The 25,616-nt window shown below is 41.8% G+C and overlaps 1 protein-coding gene and 1 long non-coding RNA gene across 3 annotated transcripts in view; one reads left to right on the forward strand and one right to left on the reverse strand.

The window, feature by feature from the left end:
* Nucleotides 1-21,063, reverse strand: part of LOC125487044 — a 26,960-nt gene extending 5,897 nt beyond the window's left edge. The window contains exon 1 of the long non-coding RNA XR_007265619.1: nucleotides 20,968-21,063. This is a non-coding gene — a long non-coding RNA (uncharacterized LOC125487044). The remainder of the gene's footprint in view (nucleotides 1-20,967) is intronic.
* The window catches only part of LOC109913868 (E3 ubiquitin-protein ligase TRIM39-like), a 19,977-nt gene continuing 15,256 nt past the window's right edge, over nucleotides 20,896-25,616 (forward strand). Inside the window, exons 1-2 of one of the 2 annotated variants that reach the window (XM_020513429.2) lie at nucleotides 20,898-21,321; nucleotides 22,103-22,198. In XM_020513429.2, the coding sequence (XP_020369018.2) occupies nucleotides 21,007-21,321; nucleotides 22,103-22,198 (411 nt within the window). In that variant the 5' untranslated portion in view covers nucleotides 20,898-21,006. Of the gene's footprint in view, nucleotides 21,322-22,102; nucleotides 22,199-25,616 lie in introns of both variants that reach the window. The other variant, XM_020513430.2, reaches the window with a different exon arrangement.

The raw sequence follows: 25,616 nt of genomic DNA on the forward strand, positions 1-25,616 counted from the left end.
CCTAACCTGTTCTTCCTCCCACCTATCCCCTCCTCCCACCTCAAGCCCCACCACCATCTCCTACCGACTAACCTCATCCCGCCCCCTTGACCTGTCCGTCCTCCCTGGACTGACCTATCCCCTCCCTAACTCCCCACCTACACTCACCTTTACTGGCCCCATCCCCGCCTCTTCGACCTGTTTGTTTCCTCTCCACCTATCCTCTCCTCTATCCATCTTCTATCCGCCTCCCACTCTCTCCCTATTTATTTCAGAACCCCCTTCCCCTCCCCCTTTTCTGATGAAGGGTCTAGGCCCGAAACGTCAGCCTCTCTGCTCCTATGATGCTGCTTGGCCTGCTGTGTTCATCCAGCCCTGCACCTTGTTGTCTCGGATTCTCCAGCATCTGCAGTTCCTACTATCTCTGAGCCAGTTTTTCCTGTTCACTTAATATATTAACACCTCGTTGTAATTTTTTGCTTTCACCTACACTACTTATAATGCTGACTGTTTTTATATCATTGGCATTGTTAAATATGCAGCTCCCTATCTTATCATGCAAGTCATTAATATACATTGTGAATAGTTGAGGTTCCAACACGGATACCTAAGACACTATTAGTCAGATCCAGCTAATTGCCCATTATACTTGCTTGTGCTCTTTGTCACCTGTTGCTCAACAAACATCCTAACCAGGTCAATATACTGGTTTCAAATTCAGAAACTTCAACATTAGCTAACACGGTCTTATGAGAGATACTATCAAATATCACCTGGAAGTCCATACAATAACATCTATGGACAGTTCCCCATCTGCTACTCGTTCACCTTTTCAAAAAGTTCTATCACTGTAATGTAAGTGTAAGTTTTAAAATTAATAAATAAAATTGAACTCCTTGAAGAAGGTCCACAGTAAATTTGAAAAAAATACAAACTGTAAATGCCCACATTTGCATTAAGAAAAATGTAAGGAAATGTAAAATAATGCATATGCTGAAAATATGTCTTAAAAAAAAAAGAGCTCAAAATACCAGGTGACATCAGTGGAGAAGGTCAACTCTCTGTCTGACCCACTGCCTAGTGGGAGTAGGATCCTCCAACTGGAGTTCCTCCGCTCTTTCTGTTTATTTCTCATTTCCTTCTCTTTCCCCCACCTTTTTGGTGTTTTCCCCCTCTTGGTGTTCACCTCCCATGTGCCAGGTCTCGGCCTGGTATCTCAACGGCTCGTATAAATAAAATCTAAATCTAAATTTAACAACCCCTTACCCCTTTTCCTTAAGCCACTGTCTTCCTTTTTCTATTAACAACAATCTCAAAAAACATGTTGGGTTCTCTTTTGCCTGTAACTGGCCGCTAAACACAGTTGGTCAAAAACACCTTTAACAGCTTATTCTTTCATTTCTTTATCTTACCCTAGAAGAACTGTCTTATCTTTGCATTGTCTCTTAACAGCTGAGACCAGGAAAATCCTTCAGAAGAACAGCAAACAGGGAACCTTGCCTATAGTTTTCAGTGATGGGAAAGGCTCTTTAGCAAAAAATCTGTTCAACTATTTATCAATGTTGCTAAACGTTGATGTATATTCCCAGTAACAAAAAACAATAAGAGCTGAAAATTCTTAGCAGGTCAGCAGCATCTATGAAGAAAGAAACAAGCTTAATATTTCAAGTTGATAACATTTTGTTGAAATACCTTCTCCACTGATGTTGCCTGGTATTTTGAACTCTTTTTTTAAGACATATTTTCAGCATATGCATTATTTTACTTTTCCCTACATTATTCTTAATGCAAATGTGAGCATTCACAGTACATATTTTTTCAAATTTACTGTGGACCTTCTTCAAGGAGTCCAATTTTATTTATTAATTTTAAAACTACGTCCAAGCAAAATATTCCAGATGCTGGAAATCTGAAACACAAGTCCTGGAGGAACTCAGCAGGTCTGGCATCATCTATGAAGAGAGAAATACAGTTAAGATTTTGAGTCTGATATGACTCTTCTTCTGAATGTCTGATGAAGAGTCATATTGAACCAGAAACATTCACTGTTTCTCTCATTTATCCTGTCAGACCTGTTGAGTTTCTCCAGCAATTTCCATATTTGTTCTGACTGTTACACTGTCATTTGTTTCGCTTCTTGGATAACTTGTTCACTGTAGTATCTACAGAGCTTGGAAAAATATGTCCTAAAACAAAATCAAGTGTTGAAATAAAAAAAACACAAAGCATGCCAACATTTTGTGATTTCTCTGCCACCATTCTCATGAGATCAAAGTCGTATGTGCCCACTGCATAGTCATACAGTTCATCAACATCCACCAGGAAGAGGAGATATTTCAGGGCCTCTTCAGCACTGACTGCTTCAGGATCAGATGGAGGATTCACTCTCAGTTCAGAATGTTAATATTTCTTGAGTACCTTTTCTATCACATTTATAGTGTTTAACTGTGAATTTAACTCCCAGTCTTGAGAAACTGATAATCTCTTCCTTGAGCCCTCATACAACTGAGCTTGAACCTTCTCGGGTTCAATACACTCTTCAGGGTTTTAACCAAACACTCCAATCTTGAACTTTTACAAAACTCCCTGACTTTTTAAACTGAAACATAATGCAAAACTGTTCACTTTGCTCATTAGTAACTCCTTCCCCAAGCCCCCCAACTCTCCCTGATGTAAACTAAAACCTGCAGAAAGCCTCCTCCCACATTATGTTTAAGACAATTCAGCATATTACAGAAACACTTATTTAGTTATTAAATCCCTTCAGTCACACAGAAAACTCATATGGCCCCCATTCAAAATCCACCAAGCCAACTGGAAAACTAAGCGATGTTATTATATTTATGAATCACACACCTTTGATAAATGTGCCAGCCTTAATTTCAGGCTGAAATTTCTAGAATAGGCCTCGAACCTACAGACGTTCTGATTCAGAGATGACAGGACTCTTTTATTCCTGTTATAATTCCCAGGACAGTTTACAATCCAATACCTGGAATATGTAAAGTGCGACCTGAACCCACCCGAAGGAAAGCAGCCAACAGTTGTTTGTCTGGGCGCATTCTTTCCCTCCTCTTGGCGTGTGATCGCAAATGCACTGATCATACAGATGGAGCAGACAGGGAAACAGACAGTCCCCCTGGGTCACAAGACAACAAAGGGTCAGAAATCTTTCGACAGCCTGATAGAGACCATCCAGGAAATCAAGCCGAGGCTTGTTGAAACCAACCTCAACTTATTCAGTTGCTTTGCTCACTGCAAGAGGCACGGCAGTTGGTCAGTTGTTGTGTGGAGAACAGGAAATCTGTTAGCTTGTGGTTAACTGGTCCCCAAGCTACTTTCTTATTTATTTTAAACTGTGTTCTCGCTGTCCTCAGAAATAGAATGTTAATATTTCTTGAGTAGCATAACTAAACTGTATCATTGTATTGGAAAACTGCAATGCATCACATTCACTACAAGGACACTTGTCAGTGTACTTATTCCCAATCACTACCATATCTCTTTAAAGACAATTAACAGAGTCCTGAGTTTATCTCTGTGTACACAGTGAGTCTGTATTTCTGCCTATGTGACATTGTGGCCCTACAACAGCTCTATTAGGTGCTGGAATTTCTACGAACACTTCACCTAAAATGAGTGAGGGCTACACTGCTCCACCTTATTGGATACCTTTATCGGGGAAGGAAGGATGCAATGGTAATATCACATGATTAATATTAATAATTAGATCCAGGTAAATTTGAATTCATTTACTGAATCTGGAGTTAAATACTCATCTCGTGGTGAGCACAAAACCTTTGCTTTTTGTAACAAACAATCTTGTTCACTAATGTCCTTCAGGGAAAGAAGTCTGCTGTCTTTACCTGGTCTGGCCTACATGTGACCCCAGATCACAGCAATATTTTTGACCCATTAAATGCCCTCTGAAATGGATTAGCACGCCACTCAGGTGTAGCTAACCACTACAAAGTCTCATCAAAGGAATGAATTATGTGGCAAATGGCAGCAAATATGGTGGCACGGTGGCTCAGTGGTTAGCACTGCTGCCTCACAGTGCCAGGGACCCAGGTTCAATTCCACCCTTGGGCGACCATCTGTGTGGAGTTTGCACATTCTGCCTGTGTCTATGTGGGTTTCCTCCAGAGTCCAAAGATGTGCAGGTTAGGTGGATTGGCCATGCTAAATTACCCGTAGTGTTCAGGGATATGTAGATTAGGTGGGTTATAGGAGGATGGGTCTGGTTGGGATGTGCTGAGGGTCGGTATGGACTTGTTGGCCCGAAGGGTCTGTTTCCACACTGTAGAGATTCTATATAAAAAAAATCCAATGTGACTCAGGCAGCAGACACAGCAATGGCAAACACTTTTCTGTCGACCCTCAAAATTCCTCCTTCCTAACATCTGAGGGCTTGTGCCAAAATCAGCAAAGCAGTTCCAGAAACCATTCAAATGACAATGCAACATTGCCTGTAAGGTCTGATTGTGCTGTCTGGGACATAAATAGACTCAGACAATCACCATCCCACCACATACCAGTATGACATGCCTTGCAGAGTTGGGGCACGCTGGTATACAGTCAAGAAGGAATGACCACAGAGTCCTTAACATTGATGCTGGACTCTAATGTGTAATGTAAGGTGTGGGATTTGCCAAGACTTTAATATCATTTATTTCTGTGTTTGTACCCTGAACGAGCGGCAAATGGGTTTTCTGTATATCTGAACAAGGCTCCCGATTAATTTGTAAGTATTTCTGTAGCCATGATGATTTCTTTTAAAAACAGTCTGATAGAACGAATTCCTGGGTTTTATTTCCATTACAAGCAAACAAAAAACAATAAACAGTGTGCATTAGGCTTTAAGTTTAAAAAGGCCAGATATTGATTTTCCTTTTGCCAATTGGATACAAAATTGGCTGAATGACAGGAGACAGAAAGTGGTGGTGGAGGATTGTTTTTTGGACTGGCAGTATGTTACCAGTGGTGTTCCACAGGGATCGGTGCTGGATCCACTTTTGCTTGTCATTTATTTCAATGATTTACGTGAGAATATAGAAGGCATGGTTCGTATTTTTGTGGATGACACCAAGATTGGTGGTATAATGGGCAGTGAAGAAGGTTGTCCAAGATTACAAAGAGATCTTGCTCAACTAGATTAATGGGCTGATAAATGACAGATGGAGTTCAATTTGGATAAATGCAAAGTACGCATTTTGGTAAAACAAACAAGGTCAGGACTTATACAATTAAAAGTAGTGCCTTGAGTACTGTTGTAGAACAGAGAGGCCTAAGAGCTCAAGTAGATAATTCTTTGAAGTTTGTGTCACATGTAGACAGGGTGGTTAAGAAGACGTTTAGCACACATGCTTTCATTGCTCAGACCTTTGAGTATAGGAGTTGGGACATTTATGTTGAGGTTGTACAGGATGCTGGTGAGGCCTTTTCTAGAGTGCTGTGTGCAGTTCTGGTCGCTCTTTTGGAGGGAGAATATTATTAAGCGAGAGAGGATTCAAAAAAGATTTACCAGGATATTGCCGAGAATGAAGGGTTTGAGTTACAAGGAGTGGCTGGATAGTCTGGGACTTTTTCACTGGATTGTAGGAGGTTGAGGGGTGACCTTAGAGAGGTTTATCAAATCATGATGGGTATAGATAAGGAGAATGGCAGGTGTCTTTTCCCTTGGGTGGGGGATTTCAAGACTAGGAGGCATTTTTTAAGGTGAGAGGAGAAAGATTTAAATAATACACGAGGTACAACTTTGTTACACAGAGGGGTTCGTGTGTGGAATGAACTTCCAGGGGAAATGGTGGATGCGGGTATAGTTACAATATTTAAAAGACATTTGGATAAGTACATGAATAGGAAATGTTTGGATGGATATAGGCCAAGTGCAGGCAGGTCGGACTAGTTTACTTTGAGATTATGGTCGGCATGGACCAAAGGGTCTGTTTTGCGCAGTATGATTCTATGACTGTATCCACATCTTGAACAAAGCTTTGGTTTCAGTTGATAGTTTATAGAATTCTTAGCTGAGATTGGATGTTGCTCCTAAGAAAGGGAGGTCATTTAAAACTGGTTTGAAATAGGTTAACTATGGAATGAGTTGAGTTTGAAGTTACAGATCAAAAGTGTTTTGTTAAAATCATGAAGTCATCATGTGAAGCCAAGAGTGTCTGAGCTCAGTTGTATGAAAAATTAAGAAGAGGCTACCAGATGTTCAAGAATGGGGATCGAGACCACTGCTAGTCAAACCTTATGTGTAATATGGAAGGGAATTCTCTCTGGCATTCAATTACTCTAATGGGGTGCTCTTGAGATTAATATTTTCCCCCACATGTGTTTAGAAATCTTTACTTTGTATTATATAAAAATAGTTTGGATTATTCCAAGATAACAAGGTGTAGAGCTGGATGAACACAGCAGGCCAAGCAGCATCAAAGGAGCAGGAAAGCTGACGTTTTGGGCCTAGACCCTTCTTCTCCAGCATCTGCAGTTCCTACTATCTTGGATTATTCCATCCTGTCTACATTTCTTTTGCATAATAAACTTTTGTTTTGTAGTTAAAGCTAAATTTGCAGCAGTGCATACTTGTCTTTCAGTATCCTTGTTAAAACCAAGAAAGAAACAAACTATATCTATCAAGCCAGATTTCAGTGTGGGATTTGACTTGTCCAGTAATAACATCAGCTAAGGTCATAACAAAATCCTCAAGGGATCAGGTAAAATATTTGCAAGGAAACCTCCTGCTGTTTACCAGCCACCTCTCATTACCCTCTCCCCCCCATATCCCCAACTCTCTTAGCAAAGCACTGGGGATGTCAACAGCACTAAATATATTCCGGGTAGGGGCGGGCTTCAATGTACGCCACTAAGAATGGCTCAATAACATCACACAAGAGCACATCAGAGGCTTGGAATTCTGTGGTACATAACTCAGCTCCTGTCTCCCAAAGCCTGCCCACTGCTTCCAAGGCAGGAGTTTCCTGGAGAATTCTCTCTTTGCCTGGATAAGTGGAACTTTAAAAACACTCAAGAAGCCCCACACCATCCAGTAAAAAGCAGCGTGATTGGCACTGTATCCACAAACTCACTTGCTGCATCGCCTACGCTCAGTAGGAGCGGTGGGAATCATCTGTAAGATCTACCACAACAATTCCCCCAAGCCTCCTTTGACAGCACCTTCCAAAACTGTAACCTCGAAAAACTAATTACCTTCCTTAATTAAAGCACAGCAGACAGACTCCCAGAGAAAGGGTTTAGCGCATCCTACATCCTGACAGAATCATAGCCACAGAATTTAGCAGGGGTTCAGAAGCCCTGTCGAGGGGCTGATAGATACAGCATGAGTTGAAGTGGCTTAGGGAAGCCTGCTACTGCTGCAGTTTCTTGTAGTTACTCCTGCCAGGGGATCAGCTCTCCTGCTGTTACTGTGCTGGACTCTCTTGGGCTATCCTCACACATTCACTGTCTACAATGACTGGTATGGACCCGATGGGCCAAATGGCCTTTTTGGTTTCGCTGTAAACGTTTCTGAGTCACTCTATGACATCGTCATCCAGCTACGTGTAGGACACTCTCCAGGAGTCTGGCTGCCCTCCACTTTGCCCTTTCAAAGGGATCTCTGTATCTTTTCAGGTCAAATTAAATCGCCAAAATACTGACATTTTCTTTTCTGCATGTCACTGTTTAGAGTTCTTTTTGCTGTTGCAATTTCAAGGACAGCATCATTGGCCTTATGGGCTATGTATAGAATTAGAATCCATACAGTATGGAAGGTGGCCATTTGGCCCATTGAAATCACACTGACCCACTGAACAGCATCCCACCCAGACCTACCGATCCCATCTCTGTATCACTGCATGGCTGATCCACCAAACCTGCACACCTTTGGACTCTGGGAGGAAACCCATGCAAATATAGGGAGAATGGGCAAACTCTACACAGACAGTCAACCGAGGCTGGAATTGAACCTGGGTCTCTAGCGCTGTGAGGTAGCAGTGCTAACAACTGAGCCACTGTGCTGCCCCATTCTTAGCATATCTCTTAGCATCCCCATTTCTTCTTTCCTTAAAGTCCAGCTCTCTGAGGTATCAAGTAGACGAATAATATAAAGCATCTTGTAAGTTATTTTCCTTGCTGCAAGCTTTAGTTCCCTTGTTGTTAACACATCCTTCAAAACCTTCACAAAATTACTTTTGGCTATCTCTACTTACATCACATCATTTGTCTTATGTTCTAAACAGACAAATGCATCCACTTGTTCCAATCTGCAACCCCCGCACCCCCCCAACCCACTTCAGTCTTCCTTCTCACTTCTTTGAAGGTATTTCCTTTATGGATTCTGTTATTTTCACATTCGTACTCAATCCATTTTCTAAACTTCTAGATTTTACTGCATTTTCAATACCTTGTAGGACCTCTCCTCATTTTGGAAATATCATTGTGCCAATAACACACAAGTGCATTATGCTCTTGCCTCCAGTTTTTGCTCCGGAAATATGCTAAATTCTCTGAATATTTGTTCTGTGTGCAAACTGAAGAGTTCTGGGATAGTCCTACACCAATTCTGTCTTCAGTTGAAACATTTCTGTTTGTCTTCTAGCCTGAAAAAAATATATGTATTTTTAATGAAGCCACTCAGAGATTTTATGACATACTTCTGGTGCAGGTGGAACTTGAACCCCTGTCTCCTGGCTCAGAGGTAGTGTCACTACCACTGCATCATGATAACCCCAATGCTTGCTGCTTAGTCTCAGCACAGTCTTTATAAAATCGCATGCTTTTGCTGCAAATGGCACATTTCAATAACACTTCTGGTGATAAATGCAATAGAACACGTTTTCATAGTCTGTGAGACAGATGTAAGTGTTTTTGTTTACTTCTGTGATTGTTCTGATGTTAAGTGTTCCCTCTTTTCTTTCTACTCCAGGACTAATATTTCATCACACATCTCATTCAACCGTTTCACTTTAACCTAACTTCATGCTTTCATCTTTATTTTCAAGGTGTGTTTCTTTTCTTTCTCTGTTCAGTCATCTTTGTTAATAGCTCATCTGTTATCCAGTCCTTGTCTCTTTTATAGAGTCACAGAGCTGTACAGCTCAGAAACAGACCCTTCAGTCCAACTAGTCCATGCCGACCAGATATCCTAAATAAATGTAGTTCCATTTGCCAGCATTTAGTCTATATCCCTCTAAATCCTTCCTATTCATATACCCATCCAGATGTCTTTTAAATGTTGTAATTGTACCAGCCTCCACCACTTCCCCTGGCAGCTCATTCCATACATGCACCACCCTCTGCATGAAAAAGTTGCCCCAAGATCTCTCTAAATCTTTCCTCTCTCACGTTAAACCTATGCCCTCTAATTTTGGACTCCTTTACCCAGAAAATAACTTGATTTTATAAATCTCTATAAGGTCACCTCTCAGCCTCCAACACTCCAGGGAAAATAGCCCCAGCCTATTCAGCCTTTCCCTATAGCTCAAACCCTCCAACCCTGGCAACATCCTTGTAAATCTTTTCTGAAGCCTTTCAGGTTTCACAATATCCTTCTTATAGCAGGGAGACCAGAATTGAATGCAGTATTCCAAAAGTGGCCTAATCAATGTCCTGTACAGCTGCAATATGACCTCCCAACTCCGATACTCAATGCACTGATCAATAAAGGTGAGCATACCAAATGTCAACATCCTGGGGGTTATCATTGAAACAATGAAATCTGTCCGTTCCTGCATCCATCCATCCATCCATCCATCCATCCATCCGTCCATCCATCCGTCCATCCATCCATCCATCCATCCATCTATCCACCCATCCATCCATCTCAGGTCAGAGGCTACGCAGCGAATAACACACCTCCTGATACCCCAAAGCCTGTCCACTAACTATAAGACACACGTCGGGAGTGTGATGAGCCTCAACATCACTGAAGAAGTTTGACACTATCCAGAACAAAGCAGCCCAGTTGATTAGCACTACATCCACAAGCATCCACTCCCTCCAGTCTGCCCCCACCCAACCCACTTCAGTCTTCCTTCTCATTTCTTTGAAGGTATTTCCTTTATTGATTCTGTCTTTTTAACGTTCGTACTCAATCCATTTACTAAACTTCTAGATTTTACTGTATTTTCAATACCTTGCAGGACCTCTCCTCATTTTGCAAATATCATTGTGCCAATAACACACAAGTGCATTAAAATAAGTAGCAGCAGTGTGCGCTATCTACAAAGTGCACTGCAGAAATTCACCAAAGATCCTCAGACAGCACCTTCCAAACCCATAATCACTTCCATATAGAAGGAGAAGGGCATGACCAACTTCAAGTTTCCCTCCAAGCTGCTCACCATCCTGACTTGGAAATACGTCGCCGTTCCTGCACTGTTGTTGGGTCAAAATCCGCGTCAACCCACAGCCGGTGGACTGTAACGGTTCAAGAAGGCATCTCACGACCACCTCCTCATGGGCAACTCGGGACGGGTAATAAACGCTGGCCCAGCCAGCGACGCCCACATCCCACAAATGAATAAATAAATAAAAACAGGAAACTGAAATTCCATCAGCCCATCGTATGTGTATGGAAATTCCTGTGTGTATTGGAGAATAAATGCTCCTCACAGATAAATCCTCACAGATCTTTGCGAAGAAAGCATGAAAAATAAAATAAACATAACTTAACCTTGTGATGCAAGGCATGCGATTTATATATATTTTCATATCATTCACTTTTGAATTAGGATTTTTGCATTTTGAAGTAGTAGCACATGGGTTTTCTGTCTGTCTGAAAGGTTTAATGGTTAATTTGTAGATGTTTCTCTAGGTATGGTGATTTCAATTGGAACAGTGTCAGAGAAAGACCTCCTGGAGACTAATGGATCTATGTGTATTTTACGAGTGAGCAACATTAGTAGTTGTGCATTAGGCTTCATTTTAGAAGTCAGGGATTTTTTTTTCCTTTTCATTCAGGGAACCAAATAGATTAAAGAACATATATTTCTGTTCAGTTTGTCAGTTTTTGCACGCTACTTGGCTAAAGTTGGATGTATAAAGTAATTCCTCCTGAGAAATGGAGTTGGTTAGAATTGTTAAGATAGAGGGCACCTCAATGTAAGGTTGGTTATTAGAAGTTCCAGTCCAGAAGTGTTTGGTTAAAACTCTGAGAGGGTTATTTGAAGCTGGGAAGTTTAAGGTCAGATGCTCTAGACTGAGAGTTAAAGCAACAGTTCAATTAAACCTATGGAGGTAGTAGAGAAGGGAATTCTTTCTGATACGTCTCCTATTAAAATGTGTTTTTGTCATTGGGATTATATGTTTACTGGACAATTCAAAATCTTTAATCTGTACATAGTTTAGTTTATTCTATTTATCTTTCTTTCTTTTGTGTAACAATCTTCTGTTTTCTTACTAAACCCATAACTGCAGCATTGTATCAGGGAGAGACCACTTCATTAAAAAAAAACCATAGTCCACTTATCCAGATTTCAGTCTGGGATCTGACTCATCCAGGAATACCATCAGCTAGGCTCATAAAACCAGTGAATTTAATAAGCCTGACAAAAGCCACAATTGTTAAGAGGATCTGCACCTTTCAGTTTGAAGTAACAGCTACAAGGTGTTGTCTTATTCATTTGCTCTCATTTTCATTGTTGAATATTTTCCAAAAGCTTCTTGGTCAATTCACATGCTTCAGTTAACTTTTCTCTGAAATTTGACATGTATCTCAGAAGTATAGATTCTGATCTTTGGTGTAGAATTTCACTTTAATCAGTTGAAATGTCACTGTCACCCCACGTCCACGTTTCAGTTCAAAAGGTGGACTTGTTGGGACATTCTTAATGTCACACAGTAAGAAGGGAATTCCTTTCTTACAGTCATTATGAAATTCCTGATAAATAGCAGTCTTGCACTGACCCACCTGTTTAAACATCTTTCCACGTCCACCTTGTTAAAACTATTCAGGCCTTTATACACTTCAAAAAAGTCATCCCTCCATTTTCTAAACTCCATTGATGACAGGCCTAGCCTGTCCATCCTTTCTTCTTCATATAACCCATTTATTCTTATGGTCTTATTCCAGGTACTGATCTGGTAAACCTCTTCTAGAGTCACACAGCACAGAAACAGACACTCCAGACCAACCAGTCCATGCCAAACATAATCCCAAACTAAACTAGTCCAACCTGCCTGCTCCTGACCAATATTGTCCTTGAAAACACTTGCAGGTGAATCCATAACGGTATGTCTGTAACATTGACTATGTTAAACAGTTCCACAACATTCATGAACTCAACAGACATACAAAGATTGTCCTTCAAACGTGAGGTACAGGACTTCAGCCTATCACCAGAGTAGACATTTCTCATGACTGCAGATCTCCATCAGTGCTTGAAACAAGACCACGGACAAATGGGAAGATTGTTAATGATCTCGGAAAATAAATCAATCAATTATAAGCCTGATATTTCTTTTTGATAATAAATGTATGGTATAAATGAAACCAATCAAACTGACATTTCCAGGGTTGACGGAATACATTTTTTATTTCCTTGAATTCTTTCAGCACACAGCTTTGATCATGGGATAAACAAGTGCTTCAGAATGGAGAACTGAAAGTTTAGACCACTTGGGAATGAGCCCAGTTTCATCTTGACTATTACTACGATGACTTGCTTGGAAGGTAAAACTGCTGTTGCAACATTTACAATGCTGCTGTTTGGTCTCTGTTTCATAACAATGAACAACGGTGGTTGTTTGTCAACGTTGATATTAGAGATTAACTGAGTTTATGCCATTTAAACTGATAATTCATTTCAAATCTGTAAGTTAGATTGTGAGAAGAATTCCTGCAATATTAGATTTAGAAGCAGTAACCAGACAATGAACAACAAGCTTGTACTATTTTCAGATGCTTCCTACATGCTGTGGTTACACCATTGTCATTATTGCCTCAGTCAGTCATATGCAAGTTAACCCAGATACCATGGTGTCCAACATTCATAATACTCATTTTCATATTTGAGTATTCAGTTTCATAATGGGAGAGGAGTCAGGCAGGGATGGGAATCAAGCTGGTAAAGGAAAGCTTTTGTTCACATTCTCCTTCACTGCTTCGCTTTCTGTAACCAGGGTTAGCCATAGCTCAGTGGCACCAAGCTCACTTCTGGACCACTCCAGGGACTTGAACACAATGTTCTGTCCGACTGAAGGTGCTGCCTTTTTCATGAGATTTTAGACCGGGACTCTGGCTCCCTCTGTAGGTGAGCGTAAAAGAAATTCCGCGGAATTCTGCCTGGTGCCGCAATCAATCATTATTATTCAATAATAACAACACCTAAGAACAGATTATCTCGTCATTGCCACATCTCTATGGGTGAGAAATTGCTGTGTGTAATTTGCCATTCGCCTTATATTCAAGTAACTATGAATAAAACATCATCTGTGCCTTGCTTACCTCTAGATTCAGCTGTTTCAATGATGCATTTTCAGATGTCACAACCTGCATACACTCAAGCACAATCGAAATTCTGTCCATTTTCTAAGCTGCATCAAATCTCATTCATATATGACCTACACTAGTTCCATTAAAGTAACAGAGAAATTACTGCGTGTAATTTGGCTGCCTTTCCCCTTATATTCTAGCAAGTAAGTATGTTGCCTCAGTATTTGGCTGTAAAGTATTTTAGAACATAAGAACTAGGAGCAGAAGCAGACAGTTCAGCCCCTCAAACCTGCTGCTTGGTTTAAGATGATTGTAGCTGATCACACCTCGACCTCAACTCCACTTCCCTGCCCACTCCCCATGACCCTCTAACCCATTGCTAATTAAAAATCTGTGTATCTCCTTAAATTTATTCAACATACTGAGGAGTGGTGAATTCAACAGATTCACAAGATTTTGAGAGAAATAATTTCTCCTCGTCTCTTGCTTTAATTCTGCTACCCTTATCCTAAATGGATAACCTCTCATTCTGGATTGTACCTCAGGGGAAAACATCATCTCTATACCTACTTTGTCAAATCCCTTTAGCATCTTATATACTTCAATTAGATCTCTCATTCTTCTAAAGTCCATAGAGTATTGGCCTAAACTGCTCAATCACTCTTCAAAAGACAAATTCCTCATCTCTGGAATGAATCTAGTAAACTTCCTCTGAACTGACTGCAATACAACTACATCCCTCATCAAGTAAGGGACCAAAATTGTACACAATACTCCAGTGGTATCATTAATGTCTCATACAGTTGTAATAACACTACCCAACTTTTATACTTTATTCCTTTAGCAATAAATGCAAAAATTCTATTTGCCTTCCTTGGGACCTACTGTACCTGCATACTGGCTTTCTGTGATTCATGCACAAGGACACCCAGATCCCTCTGCACCAAAGCACTCTGGAAGTTTCTCTCCATTTAGATAAAGTGTTGCCTTTCTATTCCTCCGACCAAAATAAATAATCTCACATTGATCAACATTAAAATTCATTTGCCAGATTTTGGTCCATTCATGTAATCTATCCATATCCATTTGTAAATTTCATATTTCTTCATTGCATCTTACATTCCTGCCTATTTTAACGCCATATGCAAGTCATTAATATAGATTGTAAACAGTTTGGATCTGAGGACCAAACCCTGTGGCAACCCACTAGTAATGTTTTGGTGACCAGCAAAAGACCCATTTATCCCGACTCTCTGTTTTCTGTTGGTTAGCCGTCCCTCTATCTAAGATAATAAATTACCCTTAACCTCATATGATCTTACCTTGTGTATTAAACTTTTGTGCAGCACCTTTTTCACATGCCCTGTAGAAATCCAGATATACTACAACCACAGGATCCCTATTATCCACCTTGCTTGTGACATCTTCAAAGAACTCTAGCAAATTAGTCAAACTTCATAAAAATTCTGACTCTGATGGATTGTGTTTTGACTTACCAAAAGCCTGGATGGATTTCAGCCTTAAGCTGTTGTGAACAGTGTGGTGAACTCAATATTTTGTTTTAATTTTGTTCATTCACACGATGAGGGTGTCCCTGGCTAGGCCAGCATTTATTGCCCATCCCTAATTGCCCAGAGGGCTGTTGAGAATCAACCACATTGCTGTGGGTCTGGACTCACATGTAGGCCAGATCCAGTTAGAATTATAGTTTTCTTCCCTAAAGGACATTAGTGAACCATATGGGTTTTCCCCCAACAATTGGTAACGGATTCATGTTCATCATTAATTTCAGGTATTTATTGAATTCACATTTCTCCATCTCCCCTGGCAGGATTTGAACAGAATATTGCCTGAATGTTTGGGAATCTTGGATGACAGGGGAAATCATCAGCTTAGTCAAAAAAAAACGATGCATACCTAAGGCCTACGCAACTAAAAACAGACGAAGTCCTTGAAGAATATAGAGAAACTAGGAAAGAGCTCAAACAGGGCGTTGGGAGGGCTAACCTGGAGCTATGACGTATGCATGGCCAGCACGGTTAAGGCAAATCCCAAGGCATTTTATACATATATTAGGAGCAAGGGGGTAGCTAAGGAAAGAGTAGACCCACTCAAGAATAAAGGAGGGATGTTATGTGTGGAGCTGGAGGAAATGGATGAGATCACTAATGAGTACTTTATGTTGGTATTGACCAAAGAGAGGGATATGAGGGATGTTGAAGTTAGGGGAAGGTGTGTAAATACTCTCCGTCAGGTCAACATAATGGAGGAGGACGTGTTGGGTGTCTTGAAATGCAGTAAGGTAAACAAGTCCCCAGTGACAGACAGGATCTATCCCAAAATTCTGTGAGGGGTAAAGGAGGGAATAGCTGGGGCCTTAACAGATATCTTTGCATCCTCCTTGGCCTCAGGTGAAGTTCCAGAGAACTGGAGAATGGCCAACATTGATCTTTTGTTTAAGAAGGGAAACGGAGATAATCCAGGTAATTACAGGCTGGTATGCCTGACGTCAGTGGTGGGGAAGCTCATGGAGAAGATAATGAGAGAAAAGATTTATTCACATTTGGAAGTGAATGGACTTGTTAGTGATATGCAGCATTGTTTTGTGTAGGAGTTTTTTGAGGAGGTGACAAGAAGAGAAGGGCAGTGGATGTTGTCTACATGGACATTTGACAAGGTACCTCGCAGGTACAGATAGTAGAGTCTCATGGGATCTGGGATGAGCTGGCTAGATGGATACAAAACTGGTTTGGTCATAGAAGACTGAGAGTAGCAGTGGAAGGATACTTTTCGGAATGGAGATCAGTAAATTACTGTTGTTCCCCAGGGATCAGTGCTAGGACCTTTGTTATTTGTTTTATATGTGTGTGTATATATATATATATATATATATATATATATACACATACATACATATGATCTGGAGGAAAATGTAGGTGGAGGTGGTCTGTTTAGGAAGTTTGCCGATGAAGCCAAAATTGGCAGAGTTGCAGATAGTGATGAGGATTGTCAAAGGATACAGTGGGATGTAGATAGATTGCAGATTTGGGCATGTGCAAATTATGCAATAACTGGCAGAATCCTTAGAACTATTGACGTACAGAGGGATCTAGACATCCAGATCCACAGAGCCCTGTAAGTGGCCACACAGGTGGATAATGTGGTCAAGAAGGCGTTCAGCACATTTGCCTTCATCAGCTGGGGCATCGAATGTAAAAGTTGACAAGTTATGTTATAGGTGTACAAACTTTAGTTAGGCCACATTTGGAATATTGCCTGCAGTTCTTTTTATTTTGATTTGTTTATTATTGTCACATGTACCTCGGTACAGTGAAAAATTTTGTTTTGCGTGCAGTACAGGTAGATTATACCATACAAAGTGCATTAGGGTAATAGAACAGAGTGGAGAATACATTATTATGCATGCAGAGAAGGTGTAAGAAGAGTGATATCGACAGTAACTTTAAAATTTGAGAGGTCCAGTCTGAAGTCTAATAACAAGGGGGAAGAATCTGTTGGTAAGTGTGTTTAACCTTTTGTACTTCTGTGCAACGGAAGAGTTTGGAAGAGATTATAACTGGGGTGGAGGGGTCTTTGATTATGTTGGCTGCCTACCCGAGGCAGCAAGAAGTATAGAGAAGGCTGGTTTGTGTGATGGACTGGGCTGTGTTCACAACTCTGTAGTTTCTTACAGTCCTGGGCAGAGCAGTTGCCGTATCAGGCTGTGATGCATTTGGATAGAATGCTTTCTATGGTGCACCTACAAAAATTGGTAAAAGTCTTTACAGACATGCTGAATTTTCTTAGCTTCCTGAGGAAGTAGAGGCTTGTTTTGCCTTCTTGACTATAGCATCAGCGTGGTCGCCACACTACCAGAAGGATGTGGATGCTTGTAGGGTGTGCAGAGAAGATTTACCAGGATGTTGCCTGATCTGGGGGGGTTTTAGTTATGGGGCGAGAGTGGATAAACTCTGACTGTTTTCACTGGAAAGACGGAGGCTGAGGGGATGACCTAATGGAGGTCTACAAAATTATGAGAGGCATAGATAGTCACAGGCTTTTTCCAGGGTGGAAAGGTCAACTACAAGAGGGCACAGGTTCAAGGTGGGAGGGGGAAAGTTTGGGGAGGAGTGTGTGGAGAATTTTTCATCCAGAGGGTGGTGATTGCCTGGAACACACTGACAGTGGAGGAGGTGATGGAAACTGACATGTTAGCAACGTTTTAAGGCGTATCTTGATATACGTGTGAATGGAAGGTGAACAGAGGGATGGAAACTGCGCATGGACAAAAAGTAGTGGGTCTAAATAAAGATTAGGCATTGGTGCAGTCTTGGTGGGCTGAAGGGCCTGTTCCTGTACTATATTGTATTGCATTGTATGTCCTGTTATTACTTCCTCAGTAATGGATTCTAACAATTTCCCAATGACACATGTTAAAGTAACTGGTCTATAGTTTCTTACTTTTTGACTCCCTTCCTTTTTGAATAAGGATGTTATTTTTCCAATCCATTGGAATCTTTCCCACATCCAGGGAATTTTGGAACATTATAACCAATGGATCCACTATCTTTGATGCCGCTTCCCTTTAAGAACTTAAGATGTAGGCCATCAGGCCTGGAAATTTGTCTGTCTTCAATCCCAGAAGTTTGCTCGGTACTTTTTCCTCAGTGATGATTGTTTTAGGTTCCTCCTTTTCTATGACCATTGCATTACCTGTTACTGTTTGAATGGAACTAATATCCACCATCATGAAAACTAAAGCAAAATGTTAATTTGATAACACTCCTGTTTCTGTGTTCGACTATTGACTCCATAGTCTCATCCACCAAGGGACCAACATTCACTTTAGCTACTCTCTTCCCTTTGATATATTTAGGATGTGGAGGTCCCAATGTTGGACTAGGGTGGACAAAGTCAGAAGTCACATGACACCAGATTATAGTCCAACAGGTTTATTTGAAATCACAAGCTTTTGGAACGCTGCTCCTTCGTCAGGATGATATGTTTATTGAAGCCTTTCCAATCACTTTTACTTTTGCACTAATTTTCTCTCATCCACTTGCCTGGATGGGTGCAGCTCCAACAACACTCAAGAGGCTTGACATCATCCAGAACAAAGCAGTCCGCTTGATTGGTATCACATTCACAAGCATCCACTCCCTCCACCACCGACGCTCAGTAGTAGCAGTGCACTATCTACAAGATGCACTGCAGAAATTTACCAAAGATCCTCAGACAGCACCTTCCAAACCCAGGATTACTTCCTTCTAGAAAGACAAGGGCAGCAAACACATGGGAACATCACCATTGTCAAGTTCCTCTCCAGGCCACTCACCATCCTGACTTGGAAATATGTTGCCGTTCCTTCGCTGTCACTGGGTCAAAATCCTGGAATTCCCTCCCTAACTGCATTGTGGGTCAACATTCGGCACATGGACTGCAGTGGTTCAAGAAGGCAACTCACCACAACATTCTCAAGGGCAACTAGGGATGGGCAATAAATGCTGGCCAGCCAGCGACGCCCACATCCCACAAATGAATAAAAGAAACCTTTGTCCTTTTTGTCACATGTTAATCTTTAAGGGTTTCCCAATCTTCCAGCCTGCCATGTGCCTTTGCAATATGGTATGCCATAAATTTTTTCCTTTATAATATGTTTCACATCCTTGCTAAACCATGATGATTATGCCCCCTCTTGCAATCTTTATTCCTTTTGGAGATACATTTTAGTTGCAAGCAATTAGTATCTCCTTAAATATCTGCCACTGCCAATCGACTGTCCTACTTTATAGTCTTCCTGCCCAGTCCAATTGGCCAAATCTGACCTCTGTAACCTTTGTTTAACTTCATAACATAAGTGTGGGACTCCAGTGTCTCAACCTCCAACTAGATTTGAAATTCGCACATACTATGATCACTGTTATCTAAAGGACCCTTATGAGATCATTAATTCATCCAACCTCATTATACAATATGACTATATAAATTTATGGGGTGTATTTTCATTTGCATATTAGTAATTGCAGATACATTCTATTTTGTTCAAAAAGCACACAATTTGTAGACAGTCAATGTGGCAATTTATAAATCCTTACTTAGGAAATAAAACCAGTCTGACTCCAAGTTGGTACACAGCCAGATTCTAAACAAGGCCTCACACCTAAAATGCATTGCCTGACCTGGGATGTCATCTCTGGTGTACTGAGGGAAACTGATGGGCCCCGAATGGCCTGCTTCCACATTACAGGGTTCTATGATTCTATGCTAAAACTTTTAGTTATCTTGAGGCAGTGACTTGAAAGAAATTCTGGAATTTGCATATTAATCCTTTCTAACTGATTAAAGATTTAACAGCCATTTTAAGTTTGTTCAACACATTCGCATCAGTTCTATGATCCTTTGATCTTTTGCTTATAAATTCTGTGTCTGATGCCGCATCTCTCACTGACATGTGGAGAAGGAGCAAGACTCCAAAAGCTTGTGTTTTCAGATATACCTGATTTTGTGTGATTTTTCACTTTGTCCAACCCAGTCCAACACTGGCAACTCCAGATCATTTCCTCCACCACACCCCACCCCCACCCTAATACAGCACCATTAACTTCACCCCCACCCTGTTACAAGACCAATAACCCCCCCACCCCGTTACAACACCAGTAACGGTCCGCACCCTGTTACAGCACCAATAACTGACCCCCACCCTGTTACAGCACCAATAACTGACCCCCACCCTATTACAACACTAATAACCTCCCCACGCCATTACAGAACCAATAACTGACCCCCACCCTGGTACAGCACCAATAACTGACCCCCACCCTATTACAACAGTAATAACCTCCCCACCCCATTACATTACCAATAACTGACCCCCACCCTGTTACAACAATAATAACCTCCCCACCCCATTACAGTACCAATAACTGACCCCCACCCTGTTACAGCACCAATAACTCCCCTCACCCTGTTACAGCACCAATAACTGCCCCCAACCTGTTACACCACCAATAGCTGCCCCCCACCTTGTTAGCACACCAATATCTGCCCTCCACCATTACAGCACCAATATCTGCCCCCCACCTGTTACAACACCAATAACTCCCCACCCATCCTGTTACAGCACCAATATCTATCCCCACTGTTACAGCACCAATATCTGCCCCCCACCCTGTTACAACACCAATAACTCCCCACCCAACTCGTTAGAACACCAATAACTGCCCCCACTGTTACAGCACCAATATCTCCCCCCTCGCCCTGTTACAACACCAATAACTCCCACCGACCCTGTTACAGCACCAATATCTGCTCCCCATCCTGTTACAGCACCAATAACTGCCCCACACCCCCACCCCATTACGATACCAATAACTGCCCCACACCCCCACCCCATTACAACACCAATATGTAATAACTGCCCCACACCACCCCAGGCTGTTTTGATCGTAACAGGGACTGGCCTTCACGTCACACAACAACACTGCCTGGGCGTGGTGTTTGGGGACATCGAAACTCGAGAGATAGAGAGAGATCGCAGTTGTGTTGCTCACTCGCTGCCTGGTCTCCTGATCCAGCGGACGCACAAGACCATGCTGAGCGGGGCGATGTGCTCGCTGTGCCTGGATTTCTACCGGAACCCAGTGAAGAGCCCGTGCGGCCACAGTTTCTGCCGAAGCTGCCTGCTGCAGTACCCGGGCCACGGGCAGCTACAGTGTCCTCAATGTCAGCAGGAGTTCGCCCAGAGCAGCGTCCGCACCGACAGGAGCCGCAGGAGGAGAGCGGACAAGGCTCGGCAACTGTTCAGCCGCCTGACCGACGACCAGGCTCTTTTAGGGGAGCAGGGAGCGGGCGCCTGCAGGTTCCAGCCGAACAGTACAATGAAGGAGGTAGCGGAAGTGTATAAGGTAGGGAGGTGGGATACAAGTCACAGGGAGGGAGATCCATCAGAAAGTAAAGAAACGAGGGAGAATCGGGAAAGTTTAAGGCGAGGGAAATCCACAAAAAGAACGGGGGGGTGGGGGGAACAGAAATAAATCAGGAAACGAGAGGGGGGGGAGGGAAAGCGAACGAGAAAGAAACAAGAATTTCGAGGAAGTGGAGAGTAAGAAATAAAGAATTGCAAGACAGAAAGTAAACGAGACGTCATTGTACGGCAGAGTGAAAGGAGAGGAGAGAGAAACGCGAGAAAGTAACCGAAAAAAAATGATGGTGTGAGAGAGACAGTAAAGAAAAAGAGATAATTGTGAGAGAGAAAGCAAAGGAGAGAAATGATTGTGTGAGAGACAAAGTGGAAAGAGAAATTTTTTGACTGAAAAGGTAGAGAGAGAGATTTGCAAGAGGACAAAGAAGAGAGTGAGATAAACTGGAAAATAAACAGGAAAAGGGAATATCCGCCTCCCCTTCTCTCTCTCTTTATTTCAGAACCCCCTTCCCCTCCCCCATTTCTGAAGAAGGGTCTAGGCCCGAAACGTCAGCTTTCCTGCTCCTCTGATGCTGCTTGGCCTGCTGTTCATCCAGCTCTACACCTTGTTATCTCAGATTCCCCAGCATCTGCAGTTCCTACTATCTCTGCATTTGAAAATAGTCAGTTCCAGAGGTCGGTATGTCCGTTGGCGACAGGTTTGATTCTGAGGGTCCTAAGCCATTGCCACAACATCCCGTTTAACTGCGTTCGTTCTGATCCAGGAAATGCTGCGGAACAAACTGGGTTCTCTTCAGAAGCAGAAGGAGCATCTTGACCAGTGCCAAGGTGTAGAGGAAGCCAACCGAGTGGAACTGAAGGTGAGATGTTGGATTCGCCTGTGGCGAGTCTGAAGAATTGGGTGTAAGTTCTCCCTCCTGGTCAATGTCCAGCCAAATCAGGCTCTAGTAGAACTAAATATTGTGCGTATCTAATGGCTGTCCAAAAACAACGTTGTCCGTTTTGTGTCCCCATTTTTACATGATCCCAGCTCAACAAGAACAGATGATAGAATAAAATCTGGCTTAATCGATGTCTGCTCCTATGATGCTGCTTGGCCTGCTGTGTTCATCCAGCCCTGCACCTTGTTGTCTCTTTTAATCGATCTTTCTTTGTTGTTCAACCAATTGGTGTCTAGCTGAAACAGGTAGGCACTGTTGGGGTGAGGTGATAGCTCGGTGGCATTATCACAAGACTATAAATCCAGAGACGCTGCTGATATTGCGAGGAACCAGAGTTCAAATCCTGCTGTGGCAGATTGTGGTATTCTAATTCAATAGAAATCTGGATTTAAGAGTCTAATGATGACCATGAATTCATTGTCAATTGTCAATTGTCAGGAAAAACCCATCTGGCTAACTAACATCCTTTAGGGAAGGAAACTGGCATCCTTACCTCGTCTGGCCTACATATGACTCCAGACCCACTGCAATGTGGTTGACTCTTAGCTACTCTCTGGGTAATTAGGGACAGGCAATAACCAGCAACACTCACTGTGAATGAGTAAAAAGAGACATGGTTTTAAACCATGCAGTTACACTATCAGGAAAGGGTGAACAAGCTGGGCCTCATTTTCTCTTAAAAAATATACTGAATAAGTGACCTTCGGACTGATGGAACATAATAATACTAGGGGAAATCCTGAGACAACTGTGCAGGGTATGAGTCAAACTACAACTGAAGTAGTGCGCAGAGTTTTGGTCTCCTGACTTATGGAAGGACATCCTTGAAAGCAGTTCAGGGAGGGATCACAAGGCTGTTTCCTGGCCTGAGGTGTTATATTCTGAGAGGACGTTGAGCAGATTGGACCAATACTTATGTGAGATTGGAAGAATAGGAGGTGAGCTTATCGAGACATGTAAGATTCTGATAGGACTTGTCAGGTAGTTGCTGAGAAGGAGAAACAAACTCGGGTGCACAGTTTAAAAGTGTGGGGTATCATATTTTTAAGACAGAGATGAGGAGGGATTTTTTTTCTGTGAGGATCATCAAGCTTTTGATATGACACAGAGACAGATAATCGAACCATCACCAGCCTTTCTATCTCTATTCACAACACAGTAAGATTAAAGCCTTTAAAGACTCTCAAATTGACCCCATGGTTCCTAACCAGTCTTTTTGACTAACCAATGCCAGACCTTGAGAATAATCAATTCTCAACACAGGGTTCGTAGCTGAAACAAAAGTCTTAGCAATTTATTAACAACACAGTAACTTCAGAATTAAAATTAAAGAATAAAGTTATCTAATTGGTCTTTGCTTTAAACCAAAACCAGCCTCATTCACACAAAAGACAATCACCAACAAACACAATTAAGGAATTTCTCTATTACAGACAGCAGTAGAGACTGGACCATTGAATATATTCAAAGCTGAGTTAGATTTTTGATTGAGAGATTTCAGGGAAAAGAGTCCAGCCCACAACCAGTCCATGATCTTATTGAACAGCAGAGCAGACCTGATGGGCTGAATGGGCTACTCTTGGCTCTACTTCTTATGATCTAATAAAGGCTTTTAAATTCTCGACAGGTTTTGTTTGGGTCAACACAAAGCAAAGGGAGATGAATGTGAGTTGGTCACCAAGAGCTGTCTGTGGGTCAGCCCACAGCAAGCAGACTGCAGTGTCTCAAGAAGGCAGCTGAGCACCACCTTCTCAAGCTCAACTAGGGACAGGCAATAAACGCTGGCCCAGCCAGAGACGCCCAAATCTCACAAATGAATAAATTTAAAAAAATGAAATCCAATAGAGAAATATTCTTTACCCAGGGAGTGGTGAGAATGTGTGGCTAAAACCATGGGGAGTGGTTGAGGCAGATAGTGTAATTGTGTTTAATGTAGAAGATGATAAGCACGAATTGGTAAAACAAATCTGGCCAATGCTGGTATTTGTACAGTGGCTGGTAAATATTACGTAATGCCTGTGAGATTCTATACAATTGCGTTCCCATTGTGTCGCCTTGAGTATACACACAGCTGTGTGTCCAGTGTTTGACCTTAGAGTCCTCTTAAGGAGCACATGGAAAAGAAAGAGACCATTCAGCCCCTCGGATCTATGTAGGTTCTTTGTAAAAATGATCCAATTGCAGAATCTCAGAATTCTTACGAAGCAGAACATAAGAACTAGGAGCATGAATAGGTAATGTAGCCCTCCAGCCTGCCTCACCATTTAATACAATCATGGCTGATCTCATCTCGGCCTCGACTCCACTATCTTGCCAGCTGTCCATAACCTTTCAACCCATTCCTAATTAAAAATCTGTCTATTTCCTCCTTAAATTTACTCAATGTCCCAGCACAATCTGGGCAGTGAATTCAATGGATTCATGGCCTTTTGAGAGAAATAATTTCCTCTCAGATTTTAATTCTGCTACCTGTTAGCCGAAAACGATGACCCCTCCTTCTAGCTTGCCCCACGTGAGGAAACATCCTTTCTATGTCTATTTTGTCAATCCCCTTTAGTATCTTATACACCTCGATTTGATCTCTTCGCATTCTTCTAAACTCCGGAGAGTACAGGCATAAACAGATAAATCTCTGTTAATAAGACAAACCCTCATTGCTGCACTCAGTCAATTGAACCTCCTCTGAACAACCTCCAATGCAACTCCATCCCTTATCAGGTAAGGGACCAAAACTGTATGCAATACTCCGGGTGTAGTGTTACTAATGCCATGTACAGTTGCAGCAACACTTTCCTGTTTTTATACTCTGTTTCTCCAGCAATAAATGTCAATAAAAGAGGCCATTCTATGTATCATGTCAGCAGCAGGTCTTCAGTAAGCATCAAGACTTAAGTCCAATTCTCCTGCCTTTTCTTCTTAACCTTATACATTGTTTCTATTCAAATAATCAGCCGAAGCCCCCTCAAACAGCTCAACTGAATTGCATCACACTCTGGGTAGAGCATTTTAGGCCCAGACCACTCATTGTGTGAAAAGGTATTTTTCTAACATCACATTGCTTGTTTTTCAAGTCACGTTAAATCTCTGCCTTCTTGTTCTTGATCCTTTGTAAGAGCAGGAGAGTTTCTCTGTATCTACTCTATTCCAGCTCGCTCACAATTTTCAAAACACCTATCAGATTCCCTTTCTTTACTCCAAAGAGGACATCTCAACCTCTCCAATCCAATCTGTTGATTACATTTTCTCATCCCTGGAGCTACTGTGGTAATTCTCTTCCACAGTCTCTCCAATGCATTTCTATCCTTCATATTGCATGACACCCAGAACTGTACCACAA

Source organism: Rhincodon typus, chromosome 35, assembly GCF_021869965.1.
Source record: "Rhincodon typus isolate 14 chromosome 35, sRhiTyp1.1, whole genome shotgun sequence".
Classification (NCBI taxonomy): domain Eukaryota; kingdom Metazoa; phylum Chordata; class Chondrichthyes; order Orectolobiformes; family Rhincodontidae; genus Rhincodon; species Rhincodon typus.